At 38.9% G+C, this 20,970-nt stretch overlaps 1 protein-coding gene across 1 annotated transcript in view; it reads left to right on the top strand.

Annotated features, from left to right (window-relative positions):
* The window catches only part of nrxn3b (neurexin 3b), a gene marked incomplete at its 5' end in the record, with an annotated part of 580,383 nt that overhangs the window by 121,040 nt on the left and 438,373 nt on the right, over positions 1-20,970 (top strand). Inside the window, 4 exons of the mRNA XM_079831676.1 lie at positions 268-294; positions 15,324-15,443; positions 15,554-15,935; positions 20,677-20,867. Coding sequence (XP_079687802.1) covers positions 268-294; positions 15,324-15,443; positions 15,554-15,935; positions 20,677-20,867 — 720 coding nt within the window. The remainder of the gene's footprint in view (positions 1-267; positions 295-15,323; positions 15,444-15,553; positions 15,936-20,676; positions 20,868-20,970) is intronic.

Here is a 20,970-nt window from a genome sequence, read left to right as displayed (position 1 = left end):
CTTTAAGAATGGTTTATTTATAATTGTCTCGGCATGTTAAGCTGGTTGGAGAAAAGTATTTTAATAATAATATAAATGTACACATTTAACATGGATACCTTGGATCGAATTGGCAAAACGAAAAAAATAAAATAAAATGGAAATTAGTCCAAAATGGCCGCTGCTTCATGTGTACGTCCCCGGAAGGTGGTGTTTCTGTTGTTGGATGTCTGCAGCTGTATCATTGAAGGACGCGATTTCATCTGTCACTTGTTCTTCCCCATCTAGACTGTGGCAGGATAAACTGTAACACCAGTAAGTCTTTATTCAGTTTGTTCTACTACCTCATTTCTTACCCTGTTGGAATTTGTTGTGATAAATACTTTAAGAAACACAGTCCTTAGCTAATGACATTATGTGTTTATTTCCCATTTACAGTCAAAGTATTAGAAAATGTTTTGAATAGTGTTGCTAACCTACACTACCAGTTAAAAGTTTGGACTCAATCATATTCATTCTTTATTAATTGTTTTCATAGTTTAGATTAATAGTAGTAATCAAAGCTATGATAAAAGACAAATAGAGCAATTATGGCAAAGTGCTAAATAAATCTATTTCAGATCTGAACACATCTTAACTAGCTTCTTGAGGTGTATCAAAGGCAAGTTACTTTCAAAATATAATACATTATCCCCTAGTTTCACAGACATGGCTTAAGTCTAGTCCCAGACTAAACTATATTTTTGACTAACCCTATCTTAAAATATGTCAGTGCCATTGTTTTGTATCAAGAATTTTTTGTTTATTATTTAAAAATTTAGTGTTCATCGGAGTGGTCCAACACCTTCTGTTGCACTTGAACTTGGAATACACACACAAAAAATGTACTGGATTCAAAGAGTTTATGTGGTTGAAATTAAAAAAAGAAACAAATCCTCAATTTGACCCCCCATAGGAATGAATGGAATGTGAGGATTTTTCTTTTTTAATTTGTCAAAAAAAATCAAAAAATCTGGCACAATCCAGAACAAACAAACAAACACAAATGAAGGCACGAGACTATATAACATCCCCAATGTAGAACACACACACATACACACAAACACAAACACACACATACACAAACACACCTAGGAATAAATGGGGGGTGGGGGGGTCATATAATGTGGGCAATGTTTTTTTTCTCCAAACAAAAATCAATCAGTCACAATGCAGAATGCACACAGATATAACATGGTTAAATTTGAACACATTTACAATGGAGAATAACCCCCACCCCCCACACAAATGCTAAATAAAGGGTGAAATTTTAACAGCATTTTTTAAGCTGTAGCAGCATTTTTTTATTATTCTGAATTAAAATCTGCATTTTCAAATAAATATTGTTCAAGGTTTAAGATTTTTCTTCCCCCCTGCTGTAGGATTATTGGCTGTCAAAACTAGAATTATTACAATATCTGACACTTCAGTGTATAGAAAAACCTATATATATTAGTGCTGTCAACATTAAAATGTTAACGCATGCAATTAATTTAAAGTCCTTAATGCGTTAAAATAATTAAACGCAAATAAATTACAGAAGTACGTGAAGCTGCGTCATTAGCGTAATTTTCGTCACGTAGTTAGATGATTTAAGAAGTTGGGAGTTTATCACAATCATACTGAACATCTACAAGCACATGTAACCCTGGTAGGAGGACATTTCCATTCTAACTCTTTAACACAATTCTGCTTCTCTGTTTGTGATCAGGCCATTTTATAGCGTTAATCTCTGGCAAAGTGTTCAGTGATCCAGTAATCAAAATCATTCAAACAGTCCAAAACAGTGCTAATGTAAAGAAGGCCAGGCAGGCTGATTACATCACACATATCAGAGAGAATAGAGACTCATATTGCGTTTTAGTGAATTGTTCGTTTCAGTGTGCTTTGCTTTAAAACACGACTTCTGTCGTATTCTGCGATTGTTTCTGAAGAGCACAATTTTGGTGACGTACCGGAGTCGTACAGTAAGCATGTGAGAGTCTGTTAATGATGCACAAAGAACAAACCGTATATGTGCGAGCTCTAGATCACTGATCGCACGCTGCATTCATGTACAGACACATTTCAGTACATTCGCATTTGAAAGTAATTAGTTACATTAAAATGTTACTGTCTCTGAATTGTAATGCGTTACACTACTTTTGCATTACTGTTGACTTATTTTCACCAAAATAAACACAAAAGTATGACTAGGCAATGGCATTCTATGCTAAAATGCAGTTTATTGCTGTTCATTATACATCCAGTGGAGGGCGATGTGGTATAGCATAATGACTGTGTAGGCCCCCAAGCCTACTAACAACATAATGTAATAGGCACAGTGAAGGCTCATGGTGCAATAAAGTATGTACAATCACTGTCAGAATTACAAAAGCAGAAAAACGATCAAAGTCTGGTAAATTATGGTGGAGATACCAAGAGCCCGCTGTAATGTACCCTATAGCCTAATTATATGGCAAGATGCACAACCTCTTTTTTTTCCATTTCTATTCTTTTATTTTCTTTTAATTCAAGTTCAGAGCACAAACCTGTCATGCATTGGGTGGACACGTGTCTCTTCATTTCTTGGGTTCAAGCAGCATGGCAGACTGAGAGAAACTTAATTGCTGTTGCTTTGTCTTGCCCACACTCTCGTTCGCCGCATTCTTTCTCTTCTCCGACCCTGCAGCTCTCTCGGTTATAAAGTGTTTCTTCACATTGCTTGTGCTATTTATCAATATAGAGAGTTCCCTTGGTATCGCACATAGCGGTGTAACGGATCACAAAACTCACGGTTCGGATCACACTACGGATCATGAGTCACGGATCAGAATAAAAGGGGGAGGAGACAATTTGTATTTGCTTTCCATTTATTACCTTTGGTGTTAACAAAAATAACCTATATGGTTTTAACAAAAATAAAATAAATAAATAACCATCTGAATAAATCAAATTTTATTCAGTTGTTAAAGTGTAACATGTAAAAAACAACCTGAGACGTGTAAATGGGCCTGAGCTATATATATATATTCTTTTTTTCTTTTTTTTAAGATTAGGATGTCAACATTCTCAGGGGAGAGGAAAACAACGCACTACCCTTAAACAACGTTTTATTGAATTCATTACTTTATATTTATATAGACTAGTACCTACTTTAGATGTATATACGTTGCTCATGCAAGTTGCAAAACAGGCTATAGACTATGTTAAAATAACATAATTGTAATAATTTTAAATTAAAACTTACGATAGACAAAAAAACGGACTCTAGTCTTTTCTTTCATTTTTTAATCTTTTTACAAGAAATTCTGCAGGTCATAAAGAACTTTGTTTTTCCACCTCCAAGAAAGGACAGGTGCTCTCCATTATTTTGCCTTGTTTACTTAAAGGCCGTTTTCCTTGCTTTACTCGAGGCAAAAAGCCACATGTTGACTTTGAAACAGAGTAGACTTTACATTGTATGCATCTGTGGTAGAATTACTAGATTTTCGCATTGATACTTGTTTGTTTTAATGCGGATTCGTACGGATCACGGATCAACTTCGATCCGTTACTATGCGTTTTGCATAGATACTTATATGAAAAAAAGTTTTGCTTCATATTCTCGAGAAAAGGAGCTTTTGCCATACGCAATACTCGTTCTCTTTCTCAGGGAACCGAGGTTACGAAAGTAACCAAGTTATGTATTGGTTTACTAAAGAGGTAATTATCAAAATGGCGGAAGAGAGACGAGCACTGATACTAAAGCGTATTCTAAAAGCTCGTAAAGCTAGATTTAAAATAAGACGACGTATTTTATTATCAGCTATTACAGACATTAGGGGTGTAACGGTACATGTATTTGTTCCGAACCATTTCGGTGCAGGGCTTTCGGTTCGGTGCACACGTGTACCGAACGCTTTCCGAATGCAATCTTTAACAGTTAACAGTCGGCTTGTTTTAAGCGCGGAACACACTTCAATCCGAGTTCCCACACGAACATATTAAGTATTCAGTCCATTTTATCACAAAATTTTAATGATAAATAATGTTTTGACGCTCTTTAATGTAGCGTGACTGATCACAGTTCAAGCGGATGCGTGTCTCGCGCGTGAACACGATCATCTGTGAACGCGATTGATCATCTCTTTCTAAAGAATAAACATGAATGAACATCTGAAGGTATGTTGAGGATACATTACAACTTACTGTCAGTTATCATATATGGTGTAATCGCTCAATCAGTGTTTCAAAGGCGGAAATACCTCAATATATCAGCTTGTAAACTAAACAATGTCATGTACCATCACATTTACCTCAGGCAGTCATTCAGTGTCCACAGAATTGTATTTACTAGACTAGAGAAATCAACTCTTTCACTAAATATATGCACTATATTAGCCTATATATTCATTATATTCTACTTAACCTGTTAATGAAGTCTTGTTTATTTTATGTATGTTTAAATAAACCTGTCATGAAAATGACAGACACTGTGTATAAATGATTATATTTCAACAATGAATTTTATAATTAGATTTAGAAGTTATTGCAAAAACTGCCTTATGTGAAGTTTACATGCTTGCGTACTATGTTATTTGAGTGTTGATTATTATACCTAAAAATAAATAGCAACTGAATTTGGGCTCTGTTGTTAACCTTTAATATTAATGTGCAAGTAAGGCTCCCCATATATTTTACAGCAATATCTTCAATAAAATTTAAGTTATAATTTAATGAATTTAAGGACAGACACTTTTTTTCAATAAACCACTGTTTAATAAAAATAAATAAAAAGCAATTTTGTAAAACTGCTCTACCGAACCGTGACTTCAAAACCGAGGTACGTACCAAACCATCAGTTTTGTGTACTGTTACACCCCTAACGGACATTGACCGTGAGATGGCTGAGACGAACGCGCGCCATCGGACAGAAAGAGCAAGACTGATATTTACTGAACGCAGAACGAGTCCCACCCCCGAAAGTTCCTGAACTTTGAAAAAGTACTACCTCGCAAGCAGGGACTTTCGGAGGGGAAAATATTTACCCGGAACTTCATTTAGACCTTGGTTCCTGCGGTCGAAACACACAGAGTACCACCCCAAAGTTCCTAGTTCCTGGGGAAAGGTCCTGCGGTGGAAACGCGTCTATTGATTGCACTTGACTATTACGATCTTGTCCTTTTCTCTGAAGCTAGAATGTTTTGTGGCGTTGGAAATTTTTTTATTTTTTAAACGAACACCACTTAATTTTTTTGTTAAAATGCATTGTTGTAACGTGCGTTACTGACAGGTAGGCCTATAATATTACCAAAATGGTATTAGTAATGCGTTATATTTCTGCGTTACAGCAAAAAGTTATATATTACTGTAATGGCGTTACTTTTGTAATGCGTTACTCTCAACACTGATCATGAAATGCTTTTAAAAAGCCCTAAATTATTTCTCACTCATGCTCAACATTTTTCACTTATTACTTCACTGCTCAAACGTTCTTGAAATGATACATTTCGTTTTATTGTCTTAAACTGTGTCCGAAACCGCTCCCTATCCACTATATAGTGTACTATATCAGGTGTCTGCCTTTATGTAGTGGTATATGAATTCTGAGCGAACAACTTCATTCCCTACATTCGTTCACTCGTTTATACCCACAATGCACTCTGATATTGAGCGCTCCTCAACCATCACACTCACTGAAGCACTATTTCCCAAAATCCAAGGCAGAGAGAGAGGTGGAGTGATCACGTTTGGAAGAGAGATGCAGTTTGCAGCTTTCTTATTTCTGCTTTAACATTTATTTCACACTGGTTCTTGTTTTTACCTTTTTTATTAGTCATTACTTGATTAAAACATATTAAAATAGAGACAATATTATATGAATTTTAAAATTAAATGAAATGATATAAAATAAGGTAAAACTTTGTTTTATATTATTTATTATTTAGACATTTAATGTGTTTTACTAACAGACTAGTGTTTTACTAATGTGTGGCGTTGTTAACTCACAACATAAGAAAGAGATGGTAATTTGATGAAAGATTTAAAAATATTTGTTAATCACCTGTAGGCAGTGTATTCATAACGGTCACATGAGGGCGCTCTGCAACCATTATCATCTGCTTGGGAGAGTTTCTAGAACTAAAAATACTAAATACTAGTACTAAAATAATAAATACATAAAATGATGTACTCATATTAATGTGTGTTTATTCTTGTTTGCAGATTAATTGTATTTAATGATTATGAACACAAACTAAGCATGGCAAACTAAATTAATATTTATTGTATACAGTTGATAACACCTCAAAGCTGGCACGGAGGTATGTATAATTACAATATAAAGTTATGTCATATGACAAAGTCATATGATTGTTATTGTTATTAATATTATTTTCTAAAGTAAGTTACGTGTATGATAAAAGTACTTTTATCACTATGACAGCTCCAGCACAGTGTATACATCAGTGTCCGAATTCACTCACTCCTTGCTGATATAGAGTGCACTCAAATGCCATACACTATATAGGGATTAGTGAACGAGTGAGCGATTTCGGACACAGCCTAAGCCTTTAGATCAAAGAGTTTTTAAGAATATGAGAAAGATTAATGAATAAAGTTCAAACTTTTGATTGGTAGTGTACATCCTTGTCCATGTTGTATATGCTGTTAAAATGTTAATTTTAAAGAATGCAGTTTTAAAGATTTTGTAATGCTCTTCTGGAAAATATAACTGCTCTTACTTATCTAAAAGTTTCCCATTCCTCCTCCCCTTCTTTAGTAGAGATTTGTTAGGTTGTTCAACATTTTATGAACATTTGAATTTATTTTATTTATGTTTTTTCTTTTTCTTTTTTTTTCTGCTGTGACAATAGATCATTGTCAGGTGTCAGAAGTACAATCCCATTCATTATCTCCATAAAGAAATTGATTTTAATCAAATTAATACAGACCTACCATAAGCTCTGAGAGCGTATATAAACATGTATTGATTTCAACTTCAACAATCCAGCAATCAGATTGTTGATATCATTGAAACTGTGGAAAAATATGGCTCAGCTGTGATGGTTTACTTCCGTAAAGCATTGCAAAATATATAATCAAGTTTGTATTTCTACCCCCTTATCAATCACTTATAGTCAATAAAATTGATTAAATTTAAGTATACTTAATTTTAGTCCTGTACCTTTTGTCTTTTTTAATTTTCAAAAGCATTTTTAAAGTATTATTATTTATTTTTTATTTAGTTATTTATTTAGTTCTAATCAAATGTTGTAACATGGTTCATTTTTGGAGCTGATAGTTTGGTTCATGACACAACCGTTTTTTTATTTATTTATTTTTTTTATCTATAGAGAAAATGTGAAAACTACTTCTATAATCAAGGCAACAATACATATGTAGTCACTAGTACTCCACTGAGTAACAGTTTGATAGTTTGTATTCTGTATGAATCAAATAGTCTTCCTCAAGGGGGCACTTGTGGCCTCAGAGCACCAAATCTTCGACTGAGTCGCATTCAAATCTCAGGAGGTCTCATTCATTTGTACACTATTAAGAATAATTGTTTGTCAAAAGCCTACCTGGCATTTAAATGGACGTCATCCCCAGAAATATCTGTGTGATTTAAATAAATAAAATAAAATAAAAATATCCTGTAATTACAAACAGCTATGATTGGCCCATCATATAAGCGGTTAGAAAAGTGCTGTCTTATGTGCTCTTGCAGCTGTGATCCGGACAATCTTGACAGTACACTGGGAAGAATTTAAATAGGACAATTATAATTTAGATCCATCATACCTGGCCACAACACAAGACTTGGAGCCTGCTGTAAAGGGCTGTATGATAGCTGAATAATAAAATATATTTAACACAATTTAACACATTTAACATGATTATATTTAACACAGAGTTTCCAAATGTATTGAAATAAAAGTAGTAGCACAGATGGCATGCACCAAGCCTATGGCTGTGGCTCTTATTTATCAGTAAATGAGGGGAAAATACTTTGTATTTCTATATAAATGACAGAGAAAATCTAATTTATTGGTAAATTAATATAAGTAAATTGCTGTCTTAATGTGGTGTAATTTAATTACCATCATTGCTCAAGTGTTACGTCACCATCAACCTTAAACGCCTCGGTTACGACTGTAACCTTGGTTCCCTGAAGAGGGAACGAGCGTTGCATCGAATGACGCTATGGGGAACGCTTGCGTGATGAAGTCATGAAGCACATGTGAAATCAGTCCAATAGTGTGAGGGAACGTCAGAGGTGGATGACATCATGAACCAGGAAGTATAAAGCCTGCCAAAACAAAGCCGCGCTAGCTTCGTAAGTCTGAAGTAGTCACTTTGACAGGCATGTAGGAGATATGGCAGGACGATGCAACGCTCATTCCCTCTTCAGGAAACCGAGGTTACAGTCGTAACCGAGGCGTTCCCTTTCAAGGGAAGTCCCATTGCATTGAATGACGCTATGGGGAACGTTAATACCAACTCCACCATAGCGAGACGTGCCTGTCCAGTGTGAAAAAGCAGCACTAGGACGACAAAACCCCAGACCCTGGTGTAGAGTCCAAGTCCAAAGAGTAGAACCTGATGAATGTATGCGGTGAGGACCAACCCGCCGCATCACAAACATCCAGCAGAGCCACTCCTGAAATAAGGGCCTTAGAGGCCGCCATACTCCTAGTAGAGTGGGACCGGACGGCCAAGGGAGAAGGCCGTCCGACTGACTCATAAGCCAGTGAGATAGTCTCAACCACCCACTTGCTCATTCTTTGCTTAGATGCTGGGGACCCCTTGTTGGGGGGCCCGAAGCATACAAACAATAGTTCCGTTTTACGCCACAGGACAGCTCTGTGGATGTAAGCATCTAAAGCCCTCACAGGGCAAAGCAAATTATTTTTCTCCTGGTCCGGATTGAGGAAAGGTGGAGGACAGAAGGCCTGAAGAATAATCGATCTAGCTACGTTAGTAGGGACCTTAGGAATATAACCTGGCCTAGGATGAAGGAAGGCCTAGACCATGCCAGGTGCAAACTCCAAGCACGAGGGTGCAACAGAAAGAGCCTGAAGATCTCCTATACTCTTAAGAGATGAAATAGCGAGGAGGAACAGAGTTTTTAAAGTCAGAAACTTAGCCTGAACCTTTTCCAGCGGCTCAAAGGGAGCCTGGGACAGGCCCTGGAGGACCGTAGCCAGGTCCCACGCCGGCACCCTGGTGCGAACTACAGGTCTCAGCCTCAAAGTACCACGGAGGAAACGAGACACCAACGGATCTTTACCCACAGATAACCCACCCAGAAGAGTGTGGTAAGCACCAATGGCAGCCACATACACCTTCAATGTGAAGGGGGATATACCTGCATTAAACCGTTCCTGCAGGAACTCCAGCACTGTACCAACTGGGCAGTTAACTGAGTCCTGGTGATGGCTACTACACCAAGAAGTGAACGCTGTCTATTTCAGAGCGTAAAGCTTCCTCGTGGATGGAGCTCTGGAGTGAAGAATGGTATCTACAACCTCGGTTGAGAGACCCGACCTTATGAGCTGGGCCCCCTCAGAGGCCACGCCCATAGATTCCATAGTTCTGGACGGGGGTGGAATATTGACCCCTCTGTTTGGGACATAAGGTCCCTCCTGACCAGCAACTGGAGTGGATGCCTGTCGAGGAGCGACACTATATTGGGAAACCATACCCTGCCCGGGGCTATCAGAATAAGGCGCACTTGGTCCCTGCGAACTATCTCCAGAACTTCCGGGAGCAGAGCGATCGGGGGAAAAGCATACAGTCTCGGCCACACGAGACGTAAACAGATCCACTTGAGCCCGGCCGAACACCGAACATACAAAAAGGTATCACGTTGGATGCTGCTGCCATCAGACCCAGAATTTTTTTTAACTGTTTTACAGTGAGTGACTGGCCTAGTTTTACTCTCTTTACTGCTGACAGTATAGACTCTATCCGTGCTGGTGACAGGCGCGCCTGCATCGACACTGAATCCCATACCACGCCTACAAAAGTGGTCCCCTGAAGTGGAGAAAGCACACTCTTTTTGGCGTTCAGCCGTAACCCCAACTCCTTCATGTGAGCGAGAACGACATCTCGATGCCGGACCACTATCTGATGCGAATGAGCTAGAATCAACCAATTGTCGATGTAATTCTTAATGCGAATCCCCTGCAGGCGCATAGGCGCCAGGGCTGCATCTACGCATTTCGTGAAAGTGCGGGGTGAAAGTGCTAGACCGAATGGAAGACCTCTGTATTGGTATGCTATCCCCCCGAAAGCAAACCTCAGGAACTTCCTGTGATATGGAAGGATGGAAATGAGGAAATATGCGTCCTTGAGATCTATCGTGACAAACCAGTCCTCCAGGACCTGATCTGTGGCACGATTTGTCTCAAGGTTAACATCTTAGTTGTTGCATGACCGCCTCGTTCAGCACTCGAAGATCGAAAATGGGACGCAGACCCCCATCCTTCTTTGGAACTATGAAGTACCGGCTGTAAAACCTGGCATCCCTGTCTGAGTGAGGTACATATTCTATGGCCCCTTTCTCTAACAGGGCTTTTACTTCTTGTTCCATTACCGGAACCTGCTCGGGGCCCACCACTGTGGGTAGGACCCCCATAAACCTGGGCGGGCGAGACCCGAACTGTATTTGATACCCTTTTTCTATAGTGTGCAGGACCCAACAAGAAACATTTGGCAGTAGCTTCCACGCTGCCAAGAAGTTTTCTAGAGGTACCATCCTCTCGAGAATGGCTTCTGGTTTTTGTTGAACTGTCAGAACGGGGCCCTGTAATGGCGAATGCAGCCCAGGACCACTACATTTCTGGGTGGACCCTGGGATACACACTCGTGGGAGACCGCTGCGCCCTGTAACACCAGAGGTTGCAGGGTTGGCAGAACAACCCCCAGAGGGCACCGAAGGGAGACAGGCGCCGTATAATGAGGTGTACACTGCTTCCCTTCGGGGAGGAACGCCCTCATAATCCTGACCCCTCGGGCGTCAGGACCTTTTCCCCGCAGATCCGTCTTACCCCTCGAAGGCTGCGGCAGATTGCGCTTCCCGTGTCCCCAATCTTTCTGAAGGGGAGCACGGGAAGCCACACTCTGTTTCTGTGTGGCACGATGCGAAGAGCTGGCTTTTGATGTTTGGGGCTGCTCTCTGTGATCGGCAGCCCCAGTGAAATGTGAGCGGGGGGGGGGGTAAGCTTCTGGAACGCGACCGTTTGCTTGGAAGCCTCCTGAAACCTTTCGACAACGGTGTTAACTGTGTCGCCGAAAAGGCCTGAAGGAGATACGGAAACGTCCGTCAGAAAGCTTTTATCCTTTTCCTTAATAGAGCTGAGATTCAGCCAGAGATGCCTCTCAGTAGCCACCAAGGCTGCCATAGAGCGGCCGATTGATTTGGCCGTCTCCTTGGTGGCCCTAAGAGACAAATCTGTGGCCCGACGTAGCTCACACACTACTTTAGGCCCAATTCCCCCACCCTCATCAATGTCACTTAATAATTCAGCCTGGTAGGCCTGAAGCAGCGACATAGTGTGTAAGCATGGTGCAGCCTGACCAGAAGCTGAATAAGCCTTACCCACTAGAGCAGATGGCTTAGTGGGTAATGCCGGGGCCTTTAGGGAAGATGCCGAATCGGGATAAATAGCTCGCTAAATTATCTTCTATTTTGGGCATCTCCCCATAACCGTGCTCTTTATAGTTCATAATGGTGGAATAGTTGGATGTTTGTGCACTATACACTCTATATGACACTGGTTTCTCCCATGATCTCGACACCTCAGTGTGGAGATCAGGGAAAAACGGTTGACCCCGGCGTTGAGGTTGTGAACGAGTCGGCAGATAACGTTCATCTAACTTGCTTTTAGATCGAACATCCTGCTTATCAGCGGGCCAGTCAATGTTTAAACGCTCAAAAGCCTGTGTCACAACCTCAACTAGCTCTTCAAATGCTTGTGACTGAGGTGGCGAATCCTCTATTTCTCTGACACTAACACTTTCCAGATCCTCAGAACTGGAAAGCTGCATCAGAGGTGCCTCAATCGGGGTGGAAGAAACCGCAGCGCGTGCTTCCAAACCCAGAGAGAAGGCACTGGATCTATCAGGTGAAGGAATAGATAAGGCTGGGCCCATCTCTATCCTCACTGATACATCCATTTGCGAACCCCAGGACTGTGATCGCCGCTGTGCCTCGGCAGCAGCGGGAACAGAGCCCTGAGGAACGCGAGCCTGAACGTCCTCGCAAAAGAACGCCAGGCAGGATCGGATTGTCCGTAAAGGAAGCACCTCGCAGTGCTCACAGCCAGCGCCCTCGAGCGCTGACCGTGCAGGCTCCTCTCCCAAACAAGCAACACAAAGAGTCTAAACTGCTGCTTATCCGCCATAGTGTTTGTTAGAGTTACTTTACTGAACTAGAAAAACACTGAATCACTGATCACACAAAGCGCTACTGAAGACAACAGAAGCTAGCGCGGCTTTGTTTTTGCAGGCTTTATACTTCCTGGTTCATGATGTCATCCGCCTCTGACGTTCCCTCACACTATTGGACTGATTTCACATGTGCTTCATGACTTCATCACGCAAGCGTTCCCCATAGCGTCATTCGATGCAATGCTCGTTCCCTTGAAAGGGAACTAAATTAACTATAAAAACTTTAAACTTGTGTAGATGTGTATAAACACACAGGGTATGTTGTGTTGGAGCCAGTTAAAGCTTTTAGTTTGTTAAGCATGTTTCCCAATTAAAAGCAGAGTGGCTGAACTGAAAGTGGTAATTCAGTGCCATTTTAATTTTACAATCCATTTAGAGGGGCACTTTGCCTCATGCTCGATAATTTGAATACTCAATATATTTGAGAAGCTTATTTTAATGGTGCCAATAAATCAGAACAACAATCAGTGCTTTGGACTAATTTTACTCATTCTTTATTACTATATATGTATGAGTGCACCCTTAAAAAATAAATGCCTACTACGACTATGTTTGGAGTGGATTACATTACAAGAAGAAGCCATATATAGCACAAACAAGGCATATAGCATCACAGAATACTAGCATATACTAGTATACTTAACATTTCTGCAGTATGGATATGCTGTTCCACACATACCTCAACCATACTTTGGTTTTATTTCATGTTTTGGCCTTTTTCTGAGTAACAGCAGTTTAATTAGTTGATTTGATTCTTGGAACTGAATTATTAAAAATCCAATTGCAATTAAAATATTTTTATGGTTTATATATTTATATTTTTATTTTATCTTTATTAGGGATGCACCGATATGAACATTTTGGCCGATACCGATAACCGATAATTCTTAATATTTGAAAGCCGATAACCGATATATTGGCCGATAAATCTAAATACAAATTTTAATAAACTCTGAGAGCCTGATTACAAAAACAAAAGGCTCACCATTAAAAGCCATGTCCAAAAACACTTCAACATAAATCAAACCTATACACTACAGTAGCCTATTTGAACCAGTGTGAGATTCCTTACCTTTTCAAATTAATTTTACACTCCTATGGCCAAATTTTTTTTTTTAACACTTTACAATAAGGTTTAATTTTTGTTAGTATTAGTTAACCAACAATGAATGAACAATACTTCAACAGGATTTATTAATTTTATTTCATGTTAATCTCAACATATTCAGACCCAAAGTTGTGTCTTTTAACATTAGGTATGAACTGTGAATGGACTGTTACAAAACACAAACATTTTATTACTAAAAGAAACAAAGGTTATTGCTCTCTGTTTGTTCATGATAGTTAATGCATTAATAAAATGAGACCTTATTTGTAAAATGTTACCAAAAATTATATTGTCTAAAAAATAAAAATAATATACCTAAATAATGCAAACAAGTAATTGAACAGCATAATAAAGAATCAGAATGCAAGTGCATGAAATAACCTCCGCACAGACGATAAAGAAATGGTTTTAATCAAACCATATTGTTGATGGAAATGATACGAGAACAATAAAAGTGCTAATTATAAAAAATAATGCCTCTGTGTTTTTGAAAAAAAAAATATGTTTAATATTACAGTAATAGTAAACATCTGTAATATTAGTCTAGTCTATTAGGAATAATGTTGCTGTTTGAGAGCGCGCTGAAGCTGGAGAGAATGAACGAACAACCATAAACTGAAGCGCTTAGAAGTTTAATTAACAACTAAACGCATCATATATGAGAACAATCAGATATTTATACAAAATAAATATAATATTACAACTTATATTAGCACAAAATCACGCATAGGTGAAGGGTTATAACTCCTGTGGATGCTCTTCCCCTGTTTGAGAGCGTGCTGAAGCTGAAGATGATCACCGGTACAGTGAAGCGCTGCGGGTTATTGACTTAACGAAACACATCCTATATGACTTTAATCAGATGTTTATACTACAAAAACGTAATATTACGACTTACATATGCTTAAAATGACGCGAATGCACAAGCGAACTTGACTGTGCTGGTCAGAATGCGTTGTTGACGCTTCCCACAACAGCGCGCTGAAAAACAACTAAACCCAGAGAATTCACTAAGTTTTATAACAGAAATATTCTCATTGCAGTGTTATGTATAGGACAGTCCCAGTAGTTATTAATGCTGTGCATTTCTGTTTGAAATGCGCGCGCCGGTACAATGAAGTGCTTTACTGCATCGTTAATTAACTCAACCAAACGCATCCTATATGGTATTACATACACAGAATAATAATAAATATAATATTACAACTTACAATGGCACAAAAGGCTGTGAATGCACAAGCAAACTTGACTGTGCTCGTCATGAAGGTGTAACTCCGTGGGCGCGCTCTTCCCTCAACAAACGCGCTGAAACACAACGCTCTTTTACAGCCTACTCTATTCTCATTATCATTTTATGTAGATTATAGAAGACTTGCGCTGCACATGTTGCACATAACTGTATTTTCCTTTTCGAAGTGATTCCAAACATATTTAGAGCAATTCAAACCCATCATGGTGGACAGCGCGTCCGTCTCAGCTGAAGGAAATAATACATTATCTATCGGCTTGACTATATCGGTCAAATTTTCTTATTGGACCGATAACGATAACATCAAAAATAATCATTTATCGGCCGATAACGATATGTTGCCGATATATCGTGCATCCCTAATCTTTATAATAGAAGTTAAAAATGCAAACCAAACACTTTTTTTTCACATATTAGTGTGTGACCTTAACACACGGTATCATTGATTACAATGGTTGGAAGCCAGATATTTGATTTGCTGTTGTGTAATGTGTTAATGTGTAAATACTAACTGACACACATCATTCTCAGGCAAAGGACCAGAGACATTGTATGCTGGCCAGAAAGTGAACGACAATGACTGGCATTCGGTCAGAGTGATGCGGCGTGGTAAAGACCTCAAGCTCTTGGTGGATGATGATGTGGCAGAAGGTACGAATGCAGTTTAAAATGTACAGACCATAAGCATCTGCCCTCTATATAATGCATTAATCCAACACTTACTAATCACTTTACCAAGACCTCCTACTCTTATTTCACAGGTCAGATGAATGGTGACCACACTCGACTGGAGTTCAGTAATATTGAGACCGGAATTTTGACTGAACGGCGATTTGCCTCCACGGCTCCATCCAACTTCATTGGTCACCTGCAAGGCCTGAAATTCAACGGCCTTCTCTACATCGACATGTGCAAGAATGGGGACATTGAATTCTGTGAGCTAAATGCTCGTTTCGGCATGCGCTCCATCGTGGCTGATCCTGTTACCTTCAAGACCAAAGGAAGCTTTCTGGGTCTTGCAACGCTCCAGGCATATAGCACCATGCACCTCTTCTTTCAGTTCAAAACCACCTCAGGTGACGGATTCATTCTCTTCAACAGTGGAGATGGGAATGATTTTATTGCTGTGGAGCTTGTCAAAGGGTGAGTGGTAAAAACTGGATTCTATTGAACCCTCTTCTTCCAAAGAGCTAATTTTGTCCATTCTAAAGGAATTGGGAGTAACTTAGACAGAGACATGTCCACCGCTAATAGTGTGTTCAAACTACTACACGGCCCAGAACACTGTGAACAGCTAATGTTGGGGAATTTGATTCACCCCAATGATGCAAATATTTTGAATATGTTCACTGAAAAGATTTTCGTTCATATTCATTGAGTCTTGCTGTGATATACGTCAATTACATAAGTAGGTGGAACAGCTAGGAGTGGGTATTTTGTTTAGTGACACAAATCTTTTAAATCTGTCCACCAAACAAATCCGTTCACACCAGCAAGTGGCAACCAGTGAGTGAGAGAGAAATAATACTGAAGACCAAAACAGCACTGATTTAAATCTTATATTTAAAAAAAACAAAAAAACAAAAACAATGAACACAAGACCACCATGCAATTGTTATATTACAGATGATTTCGCCTTAGCTTCCAGGGGGTTCCTAGACTTGTAATACACTGCCCGGCCAAAACAAAAACATGGCGTGTGCCATCAAATCATGGCCATATTCCAGGATGACAATTTCAAGATTAATCAAGCTCAAATTGTAAAATAATGGTTGAATAATCATTTTCACTCATGAATTGGCACCTCAATATCTAGATCTTAAATTAATTGAACGTCTTTGGGATCTGCTGGAGGAGACTTTACAGAGTACTTGACTCTTGCATTGTCAATTCAAGATCTTGACCACAAATTGATGCACCTCTTGATGGAATCAAGCACTCTGTAAAGACTACTCCAGAACAAAGACTTTTAATGAATTTAAGGTCTTGACTCAGAGGTGCCCAACCATTCTTTCACAATTTGAGCCTGATGAATCTTGACATTGTCATCCTGGAATATGGCCATGATGTGTCTTCTTTCATGGTTGTTTAAGAAATGAAAAGCTACACACTCCATCAATTAGGGTTACAAGAACTGTTGCCAAACATGTAACATGGTAGAAACATAATAATCACTGCAAAAATGGTCCAATCATTGAGTACACCAGGCAGAGGCAGTGTATAATAAGATGTTTAAAAAAGTCTAAAATTGACTTGCTTCTTTAACATTAATTGTGGTTCTCTATATAAATCAAAATATCATGAAAAATAAAATAAAAATAAAACCTTTCCTTTAAAAGTTATCTCTTTGGTCGCCCTCCGGCCTTTCAGAATTTTCAGGGAGTCTCTGGATAATTTAGATAGTGACTTCAGCCAATTTGTCACTTTGTCTCTGCCGTCAAGTCTATAATATTTAAGTTTACCATTTTTAATCAATTTACATTATTTAAATTTAGGGCCCTCAGTTGAATTTAGACAAGGGTTTTAACCCATGATGGACGGCAATCTTTAACTTTACAATTCCACTTTAACTAATCCAGAGAGTAATTCAAATCAATATCATAAATGACAAAAGTCATCATAACAGACAGAGCTGATAGGTTAATTATAACACAACTTAATCACTAAGATCCATCATACTTCTTTAAAGACGCAACCGTACTCTAAAGGTTGTTGTTTACATTGCGTGGATTACATTCAGTGAATTTAGCCATAACAACTGTCCATTCAATTCAAATGAACAAAGCCATTTTCTGTACATGGTGGAGGCTAAGATCAGACACTGAAGTTACTGGTCATATAATATATTAATCAACAAAATCTCTCATTTAATGTCCGTGTGTAAAAACATTTTGTTTTACCTAAAACATGTCTTATTATTTTCAAGTGATGCCCTGTGCTTTTACTTATCAATATCTTATCATCTATGACAGGCTCAGATATCAGCTTTGAGCTCGTTTCGAAAGAGAGAGAGACTCCTAGGCATTCAAGACTGGTACTGCATTTTCATAAACTTTTAACTTCTCACTCTAGCACAGCGTAAGACTTGGCTAGAGATTACATTTGTTTTCCACTAAACATCAGACATTATCCTTTTAACTCTATCCTTTGTCAGAAATGACGTTTTCAAATAACCATAGTTTTCCTATTTGTCTTTTGCCCATACAATAAATTTAAACTTCAAACATCCAAATTGAGTCTGAGTTACTCTTCCAATTTTAGCCACAGCACCAGAAATGACATGGTGGGCCAGATTCAGATAAGCAAATTGTTTACAGCTCAGCACAAGCTTATCTTTTGAACCAAAACATCAGCTTCTAGGGTTTTTAACATATTAACACCAATTCTCCTACAGTGTTTTTACCAACATCCGGTCAAATAAACTTTATCAGAATTTTTCAACAGTTAGAGGAACAGGAAAATGTATTATACATTTTTGCCATTTAAACCCTCTACGTCTCTAATTATATATTTATTGCCATTCACATTTTTATAGTTATGTCTTTAATTTTTAACCTCATAGTTTATTGTTAAAATTATCATAGATCTTTCCTTCAAAAGGAATTCCTTAAGACTTTAATTTATTGAACTTATTACTCTTTCATTATTTTCAATCTGCGCAACTCTGTTTAAAGTCCCTCGGTCTGATTCTCAGTCGGTGTGTCAGTGACCATATCAACAGCTACGAAGAGAGCGCAGGAGGGGAGGGGCAGATAAGACAGGCTCTAAATCTCTAGGTTCACTATTACAGTTACGTGCAAAATGGCCCAGCTGACCACAATTGAAACACACTCTGTCATTCAGTAACCTGCATGCGTCAGTCTGGCACCCAGTCTCTGGGGCGGTGCCTAAAGCGGCAACCACTTGAACAGACTGAGTAGAGAGCTTGTGATCCAATAAAACATACAATGGCTTGCAATTCATGGTGCTATCTGCTTTTTCACCAACCTCATTTATAGTTACCCAATTGTATATCTCAGTTACTTCTGGGATTTGTCCGTCGGGGGTTAATGGTACCCCACCCATTTTACAAATCCACGAATAAGTACAAACAGCTAGAAACTTGAATTTTTCTGGTTCTCTCTTTGTTTGTAGCCAGTCAAGTTGCTGATTAACTTTCCCATTAGAATTAAAAACCTTTGCTGCCCATTTCCTTAATAATTCCTGCAAATTTCTTTGAAGTTAGGGCTTCAGAGCAGAGCTGCTTACAGCGTTTGCTCTCTTTCGTCTCAAAATCTTTATCTGGACTGATCAAGTTACTGATCATGTCACTCAAATTGTTAACCATCATTTCAGTCAAAGTTCATACTCACCTGAAATTATACCAGCAGTGATGGAGGCGCCGATCTTTAACCAACACAGCTGTGGCTTCTGCATGATGAAACTGCAAAGTACACTTATACGAAAAAAGTCACATACTGATCCATGCCAATTTGGGTCATACTTTCCATTTTACTTAGGAAGTTTCCTGATGCATCCCTGGCAAACAACCCTGAATCTATTTTTATTTTGTTTAACTAATAACTTAATCCCTTACTGCCTGATTTTCTAAATTCGGGGTACCCCTATCTGAACCGGAAGAGATGGAATTGCAATGTCCCCTGGATCTTACCAGCTGGTCCAAGATGGCCTCCTGTAGGGGAAGTGATTGCACTATAAAGCCCACTAATCCCTGGAGAAAATTAAAGCCATTAGACCAACTTGTAATGCGGAACGAATCATCAAAATGTAAAAGTTACATAAATAGTCTACATAAAATCTAAATATTTTAGTTTATTATCTATCCTATTGTGCACAATTCATCAGCAAATATTCTAAAGAAAAGTATCCAACAAACTTTCATCAAAATGTACTACATTTGTATGCTTCTGAAACAATATTTTTTGTTGATGTAATGAGGACTGTGGAAAAATAATGTTGACCCAATAAAATCAAACCCATTTAATCAAATCAAGGTTGGATAAAATCGAGTCCCACTGTAATTGTGGCTGTTTTAGTAAAAACAGGATGTTGGATCCAAATGCAGCTAATAACAGAAGTAAATCCAGGCCAGAACAAGGTAAATCAAAACAACAGAAACTAAAACAAACACGTGCACACAGTACATCCACATAGTACAACACCAGACAAAGAACATGAGAAACACTTGGGTATTCATACACAACAATAACAAGAGGCTGACGAGGGAAACAAGAAAAATAGCTACAAAGAAAAACTACAAAGGACTACAAAACATGCCACAGAACAGGGAATAACAAAAGTCCACACAAAACACAGGCTGGGGGTGCTTCTCATTTCTTATTTGTGCGCCCTTGTTTCCTTCCCTCACTTCCTTTCCTTGTGTCTTAGCTCCACCCAGTGTATAATCAATCATAACTCCTCAGGAGGCTTCCTTGCTCCTCGGTCCTCTCCTCACCTCCTTGTAGTGCAGTTAGAGAATTGAGATTTCCTTCAAGATGGCTAACATTGATTGGTTTGCGGGTCCGAGGACGGAGGAGCATCATTTTGAGTATTGAGAAGAAGAACCTAAGGATAGTGACATGAATAGTTAGCCTTGTCCATCCAAATGGTTGATCCTCTTGGTCTGTGGCCTATCCTCTAGCAGAACATAAACCCTCTTCCTCTTTAAAACGAGTATCCACTCTCATGGCCATCTAATAGAGAGCTTTTCAGTTGTTCTTCTGAGTTTGCTTCAGTCTGTACTTGAGCTGAGTGTTCTTCAGTGAAGTGCACTTGGATGGATTTGGGACGTGGAGCTCAGTGTGTGTGTGTGTGTGTGTGTGTGTGTGTGTGTGTGTGTGTGTGTGTGTGTGTGTGTGTGTGGGTGGGTGGGTGTGTTTGTCAGGTATATCCACTATGTGTTTGACCTGGGAAACGGACCGAGTCTTCTGAAGGGAAACAGCGACAGTCCTCTTAACGACAACCAGTGGCACAATGTGGTGATCACTCGAGATGCCAGCAACACACACACTTTAAAGGTGGACGCCAAGTCTGTCAGCCAGGTGGTCAACGGAGCGAAAAATCTGGACCTGAAAGGTCAGCCAAACCAATTCACTTGACCTTTTTATTGACATTTTTGATTGTACGTTTGACATTTTATATATATCAAAACATGGATTAAAAGTATATTGTTTTACTT

This window comes from Gobio gobio (assembly GCF_949357685.1).
Source record: "Gobio gobio genome assembly, chromosome: 12".
NCBI lineage: Eukaryota > Metazoa > Chordata > Actinopteri > Cypriniformes > Gobionidae > Gobio > Gobio gobio.
This window is presented reverse-complemented; position numbering and strand designations above follow the sequence as displayed.